The sequence below is a fragment of the Merops nubicus genome, unplaced genomic scaffold (assembly GCF_000691845.1).
Source record: "Merops nubicus isolate BGI_N331 unplaced genomic scaffold, ASM69184v1 scaffold16776, whole genome shotgun sequence".
NCBI classification, from domain to species: domain Eukaryota; kingdom Metazoa; phylum Chordata; class Aves; order Coraciiformes; family Meropidae; genus Merops; species Merops nubicus.
In genome coordinates, this window is record NW_008614504.1 from 34,766 (window position 1) to 50,110 (window position 15,345).

General features: G+C 40.8%; 1 protein-coding gene across 1 annotated transcript in view; it reads right to left on the reverse strand.

The window, feature by feature from the left end:
- MCC (mutated in colorectal cancers) overlaps positions 1–15,345 on the reverse strand; it is a gene marked incomplete at its 5' end in the record, with an annotated part of 58,855 nt that overhangs the window by 8,829 nt on the left and 34,681 nt on the right. The window contains 3 exons of the mRNA XM_008942263.1: positions 2,789–2,886; positions 3,863–4,069; positions 9,129–9,363. Coding sequence (XP_008940511.1) covers positions 2,789–2,886; positions 3,863–4,069; positions 9,129–9,363 — 540 coding nt within the window. The remainder of the gene's footprint in view (positions 1–2,788; positions 2,887–3,862; positions 4,070–9,128; positions 9,364–15,345) is intronic.

Sequence of the window (15,345 nt, forward strand, 5' to 3'; positions counted from 1 at the left end):
AATTTGCACATAATTTACACTTCTACTAGTTAGCACAGCGGTCATGGAAAAGAAAAGGAATTTATGTGGGAAGCCCGTAAGATGGGTTTTAATGCTGGACATTGCTACAGGAAACATTGAGTCCTACTAGAACAAATATGTTATGAAACAATAAACGAAGAATTGCTCCTGCCTTGAGTTTCTGCTGATAGGCACTACCAGTGACAATGTGGGGAGCTCCCCAACATGCTGCTGGATTCCAGATTTATGAGAAAATCCACATCTGCAGAGACAAGATAGGCTGTCTCTGTGGATGAGACTGTTCTCCTGCAAAGCCATTTGCAGACTATGAACAAATAAGTTCTTCCAAACCACACCATAATCCAAACTGTAACTGCCTCCTGCTGTTTTGTTTAGATTTCACTCTATTTCAGTTAACTGAGGAGAACCTGACTGTTCTGCAGCAGCGGAAGGACAGAATGGAAAAGCAACAGAGTGGGGTGCTGCCAGGGCTTTCATTTCTGTGAAGGCAGGACGGGGAGGGGGCAGCAAGCAGGGCTCCTGATTGATACCACGTTCTCTGGCAAAGAGAAAGACTTAAAAGCAAATTAATTTTTTGCCCCTATCCTTGCAGCTGCTGTTGCCTGCACCAGCATCTACTGCCTGGCATACCAACAGCCAGGTCCAACTGCTGCATGCATGCAGTAACTGCAACCAGCACCGAAACACTCCCAAACACTGGCATTTAAATATTGTCTCTAGACCACAAATTCAGTGTGCAATATTCACTTGCTTCACCCCTCCCTCCAGCCCCTCCAGCAAACAGTTACTGGGTGAAATATTTTTTATTTTTAGTTCTGGCCCTACTTCTTCGGTGGCTGAGAAGTGTTCTGTGAAGATCCACCAGGATCTCTCCCGGTTCACACACAATGTCAGCACTTGTTTTCCCACACGAGCAGGAAGTTTTGAGGCACTGGCACACGCTGAGTGCCAACAGTTAAAACCACTTTGCCCTTAAACATATCACAGTCACTTCAGACCATTCTGTGTTGTTGCAGCACTTCCAGAGAGTCAAATGCACTTTGATTATTTTTAAAACTCTTTTGTGGATCCACGACGTTATAGATCGCATTGTGATCTGAGACTCTGTTTATGTAGGCTGGCAGGTAGGAACTCCTGGTATTTTTCAGCATAGCTGTAGCTCAGCAGGTTGCAGTAAGTGTTCTCCATGTGCTAGAGAGACTTTCTACTGACTTTCAGAGAGAAGACTTCAGGATAAGGATACTAAGCATTCAGTCTGATTTGGCTAGCAGACCGATTAGGGAGAAAAATACCCTGTCCACACAGCTCACAGGAAGTGTGCTTGAGCCCCACTGCCAGTAGCAATCGCATTTAGTACAGTCATATTTCCATTACACAGAGAGTCTTCACTCCAAAATTTATGTATGGTTTAATCCGATTATTTTTCTTCCCCATTTCTGCCTGACAAACTGTGCTTGCTAGGCCCCTGGCTAGAAATCCATGCTAATCAACTTAGGGCCTAGTAGATAAAGCAAAGTTTTTTTCTCTGTGTTGTCAGCAAACCACGCTTCATGACTATACTCAAGCCTCTGCTAACTAAGATCCCTGGCATCTTCTCAAAATCCAGGAGCAAATAACAAGACCAGGAAAAAGATGCAGCCCGAGTGAAGACAGCAAACGTTGTCGGACCCCATGGGACTGGAGTGTGACGGGTACGGGGGAGGCCAACAGCTCTATGCAATACTTATGCAAATGACTGTTGATGGTTTTTATCCACCCACACTGGAACGACAGCTCTGGTTATTTTAACCGCATAACGTTGTTTCCTGCATCAAGCAAACTAAATACTCAGCAACCGCCAGACTATTAAGCAAATGGTATGAGATGTATTGATTCTGCAGTGGTAACGACCTTGCATATTTACATAATGCCTTCCAGGTTTAAGTGTCCCTAGGCACACTACAAGCTGCACCTACAAAAAAAACCCACTTCAACAATGAACCACAGCTGCCTGAGAGGACATTCCACCATTAAAGAGGGTGCTGACATCAAAAAAGCAAAATATACTGTTCCAAGCCAAAATTCTTAGAAGCATTTTGGACAGGTACAATAACCAGATTAGATATAATATAGCCATGTGTTAGAAAACATGGAAAAATACCTGAAACAACTACTGAAGCAGTGGGTATCTTTGTCATGGAAGTTTACCACATTGCTGGTGCAGCAAAAACTGCTGCACAAACAAGCACCTAGTTAATGTGTAACTGTATTGAAAGCTTCGGCTTAAAACCTGGCTGTTGATAAAGCCAGTCTGTAATTGAGCTGTGGCTCCACTCACATACTCAGGAGGCAAATGCCGCATCTGAGTCATCAAAATGACTGCCCTTCCCATTCCCCTAACTCCTTCCCGAGTTCTATCCTGTGACATCAAAGATCACGCTTCAGATCTTGTCTTCACTAAAGGTTGCCTGCATGCCCTCAAGCAAGTCCTGTCACTGTTCTGTGTCCCATGTTCTTGTCTCAATAGGGACATTCCTGACATTACAAGGGTTTCTTAGGACTATAGCTCATCTCAGTTTTAGAGAAGCTTAAGGAGAATGGAGCCGAGCACCACGTGAGGACCTTTGTCAGCAAAAGGCCAAGGTTCGAACTTCAATCCTTTTCCTTTTCACAGGAAAATCTGTGATCACTCTTAGAAGTCACTTGAGGGCAGAAGTGAAGGCTCAGAACTAAATCTTGCCCTGGTGGTCCAGAGCAAGTCATGTCTCTGGTGAAGGAAGCCCCTTACCGCCTGAGTGCGTTCGCCAGCTCAGCAGTCAGTTCAGTCTCGTTGTAGGGTCTCAGCTCAGCTAGTGTTAATGGTGTTGCAGTGCCATCACTGCATTCCTGGGAAATGAAGAAAAATGAAGAAATTAATCTAATTTGAAATTCCTTAACATCTCAACGGGATAGCTCCAAAACCTCTTATTTCACAGCTGCTTTTAAAATGGAGGTGAAATAAACATCACAAGGACACAACAACATAGCAGCATTATCAACACACCAAGAAACGAACCAACATATTAGCATTTCACAAATCTTTATAAATGCTTCTTAGACATGACAGCCCAGTGATCTGCAGAATCTGCTGGAGTATGCATAACTGCCTTACATTCCTGTTAACACCACACTTGAAACAAAGCAGCACTGGATTGAGCAACTCAGGTCATGCTTAGTCAGAAACTAGAAAGACAGAGTTATCACTGGCTCCGCATTTTGTTTTTCAAGCATATTAATGAGGTTTTCCAGGGACGCAGCACTAAAATAACAGAACTGAGATTTTTACAGGTACCCCTATTTCTTCATGCAAATTATTAATGTAAATGCAGAAATCTGTTTATTTTGCATTACACTAAGTTGGGGAAAAAGTATTAATTCCCAAATCTTTACAAGCAGTCTGACCTGGAAAAAAAGACTGTGATTACAATTATCTAACTGCTTCACAGAAATGAGCTCTGTTTTTTCCCATTTTGTGTTTGGAGAAGAGGGAGGATGGCATTTTGCTTGGATTCTCTTCCACTGTTTCCAGTGAGCAACAACAGGCAAGACACAGTAGGTTCAACCACAGTAGCATGTCTGTTTGGCAAGAATGTCTTTGTTGTACTCCTTCCCAAAATTACAAACTTATTTTAGCCCAGGCTTAACAGTGATATTGCAAAGTCCTCCTAAGTCACAGCATAGAAAGAACCCCTGAACAACTGGAGAGGAGAGGAAAGAAAAGTACACACAGACAAAAATGAATGATTAACACACTAAAGACTAATATAGGGACAAGCACAATAAATTGTGTTTACACTGACTTTGGAAATGTTTGATTCCTGACCTTGCCCAGCTTGTCTTTGCTTCCACTGCTGGTTGAGCTGAGAGACCTCATTCTTTGCTCTTTTTGCTCTTCCACTTCAGACTTCAAATGCTCGATATGGACGAGGTAAGCCTGCTCCTGGGCCTCTCGTGTACTCAGTTTCAATTCTAATGCCTTCTTCTCCTTCTCTAGCAGGTAAAGCTGTGCCTTGAGCTCTGCCATCTCCTCCTGTCAAAGAAACTTTATTACCATGCTGCTCCATGGGACTACATACCTAAAGAAAGATGAAGTTAAACAAGGTTTTCATCTACTCCTGTTACTTGAGTGTAATGATCTGGATGAGGGGATCGAGGACACCCTCAGTGATTTGCGGCTGACATCAAATTGAGTGGGATTGTTGATCTGCTCTAGGGTTGGGAGGCTCTGCAGAGGGATCTGGACAGGCTGAATCGATGGGCCAAGGTCTATTTATGAGGTTTAACAAGGCCAGCTGCCAAGTCCTGCACTTGGGTCACAGCAACCCCATTCAAAGCGTGGGCATCCTCAACTAGATGGCTCTTTGTGTTTATCAACACTTCAGAAAAGATTCTTTCACAAAAAGTCTAGGTTATTTTCTGAATGTAAGAAAACTCAGTATGCACAAAACATTTAGGGAAACAGCCCTAAAGCATAATTTACATTACATATTAAAAAACCACCATCAAACAAACAAAAAACTGCCAAAACACTGGATTAAGTCTAAGCAGTGCACATGAGTTTAGTACAGTTACAAACAGCATATTGTAATCACAGGTAATCATTTGCTTGTTCAGAATCACCAACCATACAAAAATAAAATCCATATCCTAAAGCCCCTCAGGCTTGGAAAGGTTTGTATCAGCTTTAAAATCATTCATTTACTCATCTACTTCTTTGTGAACTGAAGGTTAGAAGCACCATCATTTTCATTCAATGTGTTTTACAGAAATTTAGTTTAGGCAAGCTTACCACCCTCTGTCAACAGTAGAAATGCAAATAATACTGATAAATAATGATGGGGAAATTTAGTTATAGGAGTTGAACTGGATTGTCTAGTATACTTAAGTGTATGCGTTTAGCTTCTTAAGCCTCTCTTTCTAAAACCATTAATCTACTTAGCCTGCTGAGTGAAGGCTGAGAAGTAATTTGACCAAAGTGTTTTGGCACTTGTGTGAATAGAAGATACTCTTGACAGAGGGCTGTCTGTGTGAGAGGGTCATGACAAGATCTTCTCTGGCTGGAAGCTGAAGCTAGGCAAATTCAGCCTAGAAATAAGGGACATTTATTTCCTAAAAGAACACAGTGAATGTAACCACTGCAAGAATGAATCTGTGGAACTGATTTCTCCCATCACTTAGAAGTTTTAACTTAGAGACTGGACGTTTGCACTACACTCCTAGCTCAAAATAAACCCGAGGATCAGTTCCTAAACAAAACTTCTTTGTTTAGGAAGACAATAAGCTTAGATCACATATGAATTCAAAGTTTGTATTCTGTCCCAGAAGACATACCACAGACTCCAGAAGAACTTGCCATACGCTAGTTTTCTCATGTCAAGACAATGTGACTTTGAAGTAGACAAGCAAAGACAAAGTGATGGGAAGTGGAAGAACTGCCAGCCAGTGCCTTACAAAGGCTCCTGGGGAAGGATCGGGAAGGAGTGGAAAGGCTGAAGTTGAAAATCAGAACCACAGCTGAGGATTCTGGTATGGACACATACAATCTGTGAGACAGAGTGGCAACAGTAATATTTCACGTGGGAAAATTTAAGTGGCTCAGGTTTACTTAGAAAGTTAATTAGTCTTTACATGTGCAGCACTCTTTTTCCATGAAAATATGTTTTCTAAAGACAGCGTCTAAATTTTACTTCTATGACAATATTGCCTTTTGAAATTTACTTTTTTTTTTTTTTTTTTTCTTACTTCTAGGAGCCTGGTGAAGCATTTTGCAGTTTAACATATCTCCTTCCTCAGAGTGTGGGCCTAAAGCACAAGTGCCATTTACAAAATGAAACCCTGAAGGAGGAGGCAGCAAGCGGTCACCCTTCCAGTTGACTGCAGAAGATTTATACAGCTCAGGTAAATTCACATGCTTTGAGCACCAAATCTAGCAGTCATTTCACAACTAATTAATTGAATATTGAGGAACATTTTGTACTTGCAGTCATACTGCAGTTTTGAATTTGGTTCAAAACTTGAATGACAGTTAATCATTCCTGACTCACTATAATCAGGAACACCACAGCACCCTAAAATTAAAATTTGTGTTGGATGTGGTCACATCAGAAGGGTAGAACAGCAAGGACGCGTATGTGGCAAAAGTCATAGAAGTCATGCAAATGGGACTCCAGAAAGACCACAGTATACATGGTGGAATATACCAGCCTTCAGAAGTAAAACAAGTATCAGCAGATAAACGCCATGCTCTAGTCAACTGTGCTTCACTATATGCATCTATAAGAGCATGAACTGCTCTAACAAAGGTGGACAAAATTTTCTGCAAAGAGATTGTATTCTCAAAACACCTTGTGAGCAATATTATCACCACCTGTACACAAAACAGGAAAAATATCAGTGTAGAAAGCTGAGACTTCTTATCTAGATTAAGTCCTTTGAAATGCAGGAAGGCTGTAAACCAAGAATTATTTACACCCATCAGAAGTAATCTCGTTGCTAACTGGGGCATGACAACAACTGACCTCAAAGTAGGACTGCTGAATGATGACAAACAAGAATACATTTGGAAACATGGTTAATTATTGCTTGAGGCAAAGAACTGAATTTTACAGAAGTACTGGCAGACCACAATGTCTTACAGTCTGGATGAGTAAAAAAATAAAATAAAAAAAAAAAGTTACAGAGAAACAATCCCCAAACCATCTTTTATGGATAATTTTCACCAGTAATGAAGAACGAATGGTATAAAGACATTTCAGCATGACACACAGATTCAAGAATCAATATGACTGACGTCATGATCAGTTTCTACTGGGGGTCACAAGGTGCCAAAAGATGCAGCAAAGATTCCAATACAGATACAAGTTTCAGGAAGGCTGCAGCAGGCCATCAGACCCAGCAATGCAGGAAATGCTTGAGTAGCTCAATCAACCTGTATCATCCTTGTTAAGAATGTGGAAGGGAGGGAGCAAATAAAGGACTGCTACATAATGAAGTCCTCTGCAGAACAGATGAGTCCATCTGCTTCAAGTTAAATAAAATACCACAAGGAAATTCAAAATCTCCAGTTGTCTCAGAAGAGGGCAGATGCATACATTATTCTGCATAAGGTACACGTTTCAAATAACAGATATAAACAATATAGTCACAAAGCCAAGAGCCTTGCCCTTAGGTTCAGCTATGTTATGGCTTGCTGAATATATGAGCAATGTGTGATGCAGACCTCAGCAACAACCATGGATGCTGTTAAGGTAGTACATTCTCCTGGGACCCAAGCACATGGAGTGTAGCTGTGCCTCTTGTAATGCTTATGCATAAAAGAAAGTCAGGACTTTCCAATTTCAGTAGTTGGAGAACACTTACCAACAAATCCATTCGAAGCTTTGAAAAACTTGAATTTTCACCATATCACTTTCAGAAACCTAGAGATTTCCTGCAGTTGTGAATTCTAGCAAAGTATAACAAATTATAACAAATAATAATACTGTCGGTTTCTTTGTACCAGGAAGGACTGAAGGTGATTTCAGCCACCCATGTAAAATGTGTGTCTATTCCAGTATGCACTGTACACAAACCAACCAAGAAGAAAGATTTTTTTTTTTCTTCTTTTTCTTGATTCCTGCAGTGAAAAACCCAAGTGCTAGGTCCAGCCAAAGGTTATGACTGGACGCCATATGTCAAAACTGAGTTATATGATTGTTTACAAAAGGACTAGCAGCCCTCAAAACTGTGCCAAAAATTATGACATGTAATTGTTGGTGTCCCTGACAGGTCAAGGAATACAAGGGCACTAATCACAAGGGATAGCTCTACAGTTTGCCTTTACCTATCAGTTTAGAGATAAGACTGATGTACAAGAGATTTCAGGGAAGATTTGGATGCCAAAGAGAAGGAAATGTGATATCTGAAACACACCCCTAATTATCTACAAATGTCTTTGAGTATATCTTGCATGCTTTAATTATGGTGAATATATCACTGCTGGCCGCAGTATATTAAAACAATGAACATCACTTTAAATCTTCTGGCCTGTAGCAAACAATCTTTTTTTTTCCCCCCCCCCCCAAACTGCAAACACTGAATGCTTTTTTTGCAAAATTATATTTGTCATCATGGAAAGGCTGCACCATCAAGTAGACAGTTATCATTACTAAGCTACCAGTTAACCAGCAGTAGCACATCTGAAAAAAAATCATCAACTTCAGAATCTTATGAAACTATGAGGACCTGCTGTCCCACATGATACCATAATATGACACATCTGTCATCAGCTGAATAAAATAGGACTTACCAACATGCAGAAATGAAAATTATTTAAACTTAACAATTTCTAAATGCATACAAGCACCTGTACTGCCTTTAATACATTCCCGTGTTTTAGTTCACCTCCCTCAAAGTCAATACCGAAGCCAGATTTAAAATTATATAAGCTTTATATCTGGTTAGTAAAGGTCAGTTTTTCTAGATCACATCTTTAGAACTGGGCATACTAGACCAGACCTGAGGGAAAAGAGTTTTCTCCATTACTGCAAATCATTACAAACCGTCCTCTTTGCCTGGGCTCTGAACTGAGCCAGAAACTGCAACGCAGTGCCTCGAATAGCTCTGGACTTGTGACTGACCACTGGAGAGCATTAGGGATGATAGCTTCTGTTTCCTTCCCCCATGGCTATATTAAAAGGAGGTGAATTTGTTCTGTTTCAGTTCACAAATGCGCATTTGCAAGCTTGTAAGTAAAATAGCGAACTGCCTCTTGGGAAGTGCTGTATCATGCTTTTGGTCACCTTCAAGCATTTCAGCTGCCATATCCCTTAGAGAAAGCATCTGGTTTGTTAAGGAAAGCATTCCGAGTTTAGAGCCGTGGATGAAGTCCTCGCCTAATTCAAAACACACATAGCTTTTCACTGTTAATGCACTGCCTTCTGCCACTTTATGACTACTGGATTTTCAGCCTTGAATATTTGTTTGAACAGAGTTACCCTTTGTTACCCACGGATCACTATCAAAGCCTCCCCTGTGTGTCACTGAGCATGTTTTGTAGCACAAGGGCATTGTCAGCAGTGCAGTTAGCCTGTTGGATGGAAGTAAAATACCTTCATTGCCATAAGTTCCTGCATCAAGACCGCATTTTCTAGGTCTAGCCTCTGGCTGTCTCCACGAGGTTTAACGTCATAACTAAGGGGATCAATGTGGATGCTTTCCAGCTCCAGCATTGTCAGCTTCACTGCTGCCCTGTCATTTTTCAACTGCTGGATGTAATCCTTCAGCCGCTGCTCATCCTCTTTTGTAAATTCTGTATCACAACTGCTTGCAGTTGAGCTGGTAGTACTGGAAAGAGAAAGAACAGTATTAATAAAACCACTTGGAACAAAATCTGTGTTATTACATCAAAAATTCTCCCAGTACTTCATCAACACATCTAAGTCTTAGTTGTATGTTTAGGGAACAGACACATGCAGCATGGTCAGGATGCTGTAACGTGCAGAGGGGTGTGACAAATTCAGAAAAGAAATTAATTCTCTAAGCTGCATCAGAAAATTAAACAATTTGACAACTTCGCTGCAAAACCAGATACTTAGTAACAAGTAATCAAATTACTTTTTCTGGAATGGTGCCTTCTGAAAAAAGTCTATTTAAAAAAAAATAGCCAGTTAAGCTTCTCTGTGTGGCTCAGACACTGAGTCTTCATTTTCTTTGTGAAGAAGCATCATCTGTTAAGAAAGAATCAGCCCAGACTCCGTTTATCTCTGCTGACTGCAATGACAGTTATGATCTCAGGTTTTTTTTAATGGATATTTGTGGGAATCAACCTGCACAAAATTCCACTGGCAGATGTTCAGCAGAAGCATGTTTCAGTTCATGTTAAATTGTATTCCTCCCTACATGGACTTGCCTTCAGGGCAAGAGGGGTTTAAAACCAACCCATAAATTAGCAGGATTTTTAATAAAAAGTCATCATCATACTTGGCACAACTTCTCCTATCTCCAGGCATCAAACAAATGACTGGCCATTAGTCTGCCCAAAAAATGTTTACACAGAGATCACAGAGAGGGAGAACTAATGTCTTAGAGCAAGGGTGGCTCGGTGCTGCTTACTGACCTACACACATGCCAGTGCTGCAGGGGGCTGCGCCTGATACAGCCATTGCATTCCAGGGCTGAATACAGCCGCAATAACACTAAAAGGAAAATAAAATGCCGTGTTGTTTCTATAACCTCACTCAAAGCTGCCTGCTGTCTCCTGAGGTCCTGTAATCAGCTGCTGGGTGAGGGGTAAGTCATCCATTAACTCTGCTTGTCTGGAATGCTAGATGAACTCAGTTATCAGCAGGGGAATAAATCACTTTCTGTATCAAATTGCATTGCTGTTCAACATTTTTGTAGGAAGAAAAAAAATTCCACCCGCTACATGTCATGAGAGTCAGGATGCTGTCCTAAACTATATTATGCATGTGAAAACACGGAAGCCTACCAGGATAGGCTTGATTTTTCTCTTTCTTTTGCTTCTATTTCTGAAAAAAAGCTGATTTTTAAAGTTCCTCAAATAACTGTCAATCTTCCCGCAAATTCCAAGCACAGCCTTGGAAGAGAAGGAGAATTGGCAGGTCTACGAAGATTTCTCAAAATCCTGCTCTCTCATGAAATATTGCATTATAGTTCTTTAATTTCTATTGTACCACAGTTCTCTAACAATTTCCCATCATTACATTCTGTGACATATTTATCAAAAGTGCAAACTGGTTGTTGCTTTTGTTTTCATCCACTTCTATCTGCAGTGAAGCTTAAAACACCCAGTACCTATATTATACAGAAACCCTTTCAGACTGAAACAAACTTTATTTCCTGCTTAGTTCTTCACTAGAGAATCTTGAAACACAATGAATCTTCCTTCACTGAGTCTAAAGGTACTTCTCTGAAGTAGATAGTCACATAAAAAACATGGGGATAGACAATGTGAGAAATACTTAATTCTGTACTGAAGTCATGTTGCAAGCTTCCTCAGCACCCAAAGCCAGTAATGGTACAGCTTTTCTGGATTAAATGTAAAACAGCTGTTGCTGGAGGGAGGACAGCTTTTAAAGACTACACAGGCTTCAAATCTTGGGACACAAAAGAGCCCATCTCAGTTTTCGCTTACAAAGGAAAGAGAACCTAGCTCTCCTGCTGGGAATGAAACCTGAGCAAAAATGCTGAAAGTCTATTGTTATCTTCTCTTGGACTTTGTACTTAATGGGTATTGGCAGACTTCGGCCCTTAAAGATCCATGGCTATGCATGTACATTTTAGGGGAGAGCAGTCCAACCGAGGCAGCCTGGGCTGTTGCCAGTGTTACTCAGGCTGCTTTTACTTCAGTCCTGGCTGCCCGCCTGCCTGTCTGCAGCTGAGTTGGCTATTTCGGGAAAGCTGGTCTTCCTTTTTTTTTTTTTTTAATTTTTTTTTTTAATTTTTTTTTTTTTTTTTAAGAAGGTGAGGGAAGCTTGGTGAGGAAGCTGTCTCGGCCAGCACTGAAAGGGACAAGAACTTTCCTTCTCCTCACACGTTTAGCAGCAAGCCCCCATCCAGAAGAATGGAAGCAGTATGGACTGCAGAAAGCTGGGGTACAAAGCCCACTTTGGACTGCTGTAAAAACGCGGCTGTGTGATGACGGATGGGAACAATACTGCAGTGTTTCTCAACTCCCACAGCACAGCTCTGCCAGGGTGTGTTCCCCAAAAAGCCCCACCATACAGCTCTCCACAGCCATAATGCTAGTTCATTGCTGTTCTATTTAAGGACTCACAGCTGGTGAGCATATGATCCTGAATTTCAGATATTGCTCCCCCCTCCCAACAGCAATCAGAACAAAGAAAAACAGGCCAATGCAGTATAATGCTTCCATCCAAAAAACACACGAAACTGTTGCAAAAGATGTGCAGTTTCTCATTTCTCAAACACGTTGTTACCTACATAGATAAAGGATTGCAATTTCACCACACTTGGAGGGAATACAATATCAACCTGCTTGTTCTCACTGCTGCTGTATATGGAACAAGCAAAGAGAGATGTTCTTCCCACTCACTTCATCCCTTAAGTCTTTCACAATGATGTCATGCCTAAATGATGTCAAACTGATTTTCATATACAGCCTGTGGAAAATATGTGGGTTGGTATAATATAACATCAAGTTTTATTTGATGGCGTGCATGTGTGTGTCCGTGTGCACATGTGTGTATAAAATGCAGTGGATAGATATAAATGAGGTTTCCAACAGTGCCTCTGTGGGAGTTACATCTGTACACTACAAAATTTTGTCCACAAAACCCTGTATAAACTTCAGTTAATCTGTTAAAAATCAAGCCAATAAATAAATCTGCAATTCAGTAATGGTGCAGATCATACAGAAGTTGATAGAACTCAAATAATGCTGTCAGAACTGAATCCACACAACTTCAGTGTCTGACACAACCTTAAACAATACATTGGACACACAGTATATGTGAGTCAACCATCTTCTAGGTGAATGTTCTCACTTGGGATCTGAAACAGCACAATGCCAAAACACAGTAACTTCCTGAGAAACTGCAAAATACTCCAACCAGCCAAAAGACAAAAAACAATATATTTGGCTAAAATTGGAACCTTCGGTGAAATGACCCTGCCTCCTGAGACTAGCTGAGCCCAGCTCCAAAGTGTTACATAAATAACATTAAGATATCTGGTGGGACATTTCTAAATAACTTATATGCACACTTCAGCCAAGGTAATCTTGCCTATCAGCTACTTAGCTCATTCTGAGGAGAGATACAGTCCTACATTTGGCTTGAGTTCAGATATTCTGTGACACTGCATAATACCAAGAAGAATTCCCTTTGCATATAAGAGACTGTATCCTTCTCCCCATTAATCCAGATGTAAATTTGGGCTGATTATCACTGCAGGGAATAAAATCTGCCATTTTCAGTCAGTGTTATAACTGGAGTCCTTCTCTTTTGTTTCCTTCTTTTTAAGGTGTAATCTGTAAAACCTTGTTGGCAAGGTATGTTCTACAGCTAGCTTCTGTCCATTAAAATAATTACAACTTCCACCTACACTTCAGACCTAGTTCTGTTTTCAAAAAATGAATTGGCAACATTATTGTGTTGCTGCCAGCCAAATGAATTGAGATGCCTGCTATTATTTTTATTCACTTCACCAGTAACAACCTCTGATGCTCTTTCACTGCATTTCATTTCTTTTCATTTCAGTTCCTCCCTTTTACAGTCTTTAACCACTTGTCACTAGTGGCTCACCAAGCACTTCTTCTCTGTAATGTGTTCAGTGATTTGACATTCAGAATCTCGTTTGAAATGCCAAAGCTAAAGATAGGTCAACAATTCCATTATAAGTCCCTATTCTACAGGATTTTGAACAGCAGGAAGAATTACTCATTTATCACAATCCCCAGCAAAGGAGAGTTTTCATCATCCCACTACCTCTCCACTTGGTTGGTTTCAAAGGGAAGGGGTAGCAGTACATGTCAGCAACTAAAAGCCTGCAACACTAAAACAGCTATGGCAAACGATAGTCTTGGAGACTCAGGAGCATGTTTGAACCGTGTAACGTAAAAATATTTTCATTTCAGTGCAGTGGTCCCCAAATGGTGGCTCACACAGCACTCACTAGTGATGTGGGCTTGTTCTGCTCCCTGGTTTTATAGATTGCCAAGTTCTTTAAGACAAATAAAAAACATTAAGCCTGCAGGAACAGCTAGTTCCTGCTAGAAATCCCTAGTCTGCTTTCCTATCTCTGCTTGGATTGCTACTGTAATGGAAAAGAAAAGGAAATGGAAACCATCAACATTAGAGAACTGTAGAGGGCTGGAGGTCTGTGACAATGGGATGTCTGTCTAGAGCAGCAGGGAGACAAGTGACAAGGGGTGTGGCACAAACAGGAATGGGTTGAAAGTGCTGGCAACTCAGGCAGGGTAACTCCAAAAAGTAGTAGGGCTCTAGAGAGAAACAAAAAGGATCCAGAATGGTAAGGAGAGGACAGTTAAAGACAAAATGTTCAATTTTTATAATCTGAGATAGAACATCTACTGATATAAGCATAGAAAAATGTATGCCTTTTGAACTAACACTTATTTCCCATCTATGGGTCGGCAGTGTCATGTATCTGTAAGCTGAAAAGAGGATGTCTCTATTTTGAGACAGGGTCCACAGATGGGAGAAATCTGAAAACACTTCTTCCACATATCACTTAAACACAACAGAAGGAAAGAAAAGATCTGTATTTCAGGGAGACGCTAAAATTTCAGAAATATTTTCACTGATGCACATATTTAGGCAAAGACAAACTAGACTGGGCATGGGGGGAGGGGAGAGGGACAAGATGCCAATGTGTAAGTGATGATCAGATCAAGATGCCTGTGTGACAAGCTCCTGTCTTGCTGTGTGCCCTTCGTGTGAGTGAGAGAAGATTTCCTCCCTCGCGTTCCACATATATCAAAGCAGATAATAACAGCTCCTCAGTACAATACGTCTTGCTCCACACCAAAAAAAATTATCCTACAATGATGACTCAAGATAAAATAGCTCTCTTGCACACAGGAGCATATTTGCATTTTTACATTTTATGACACAGTTTACACTGTTGAAATTTGAAATCCAGTGCCATTTAATCCTACCCTGCTGAAACTTTTATCTATTCAGCCAACGTATTATGTGCACACATTGCCAGCTGACCAATAAAAGTTGACAGTAAACAATGAGCATGAGGATGATTTTCCTGTAGAGAATATACTCCTACTAAACACCCACAGTGAAAGGCTAGGAGAAGAAACACTGAGACAGGAAGAGGCCACCCCTCTGACAGTATCTGCCCTGTCAATACTAGAAATTAACTAAATTGTCAGAAGGAAGAAAAATGCTGAAGAAATTAAAATAAGCCTTTCAAATAAGAGAGTGGGAAATGACCTCTTCCTAGGTAGAGGTGCTGCTACGTGCGGCCACTTACAAGACGTTCACGTGTAGGTGTAAGTACTGCCCAAGTGCACAGACACTGAAGCAAGTCAAGTATTTTAAACAACTTTGTGTAACTTCTTTTAGGGGCCTGTAAACACTTCCAGTACAATGACTGAACAATGTGTTACTAGCACAGATGCTTTTATGCTGATTTCTGAATAAAGAAACAGCTTCCTTGGACTGAAAGTGCACCACAAAACTTCTTTGAATAAACCATTAAAATTTACCTCACATTTGGACCCTGTTCCCTCAGGTTACCTTTTTGCTCACTTTTTAGCTATTCCATGCTAGTCACATGGCAGGAAACAAGATCCTTTGGAGGAGGCAT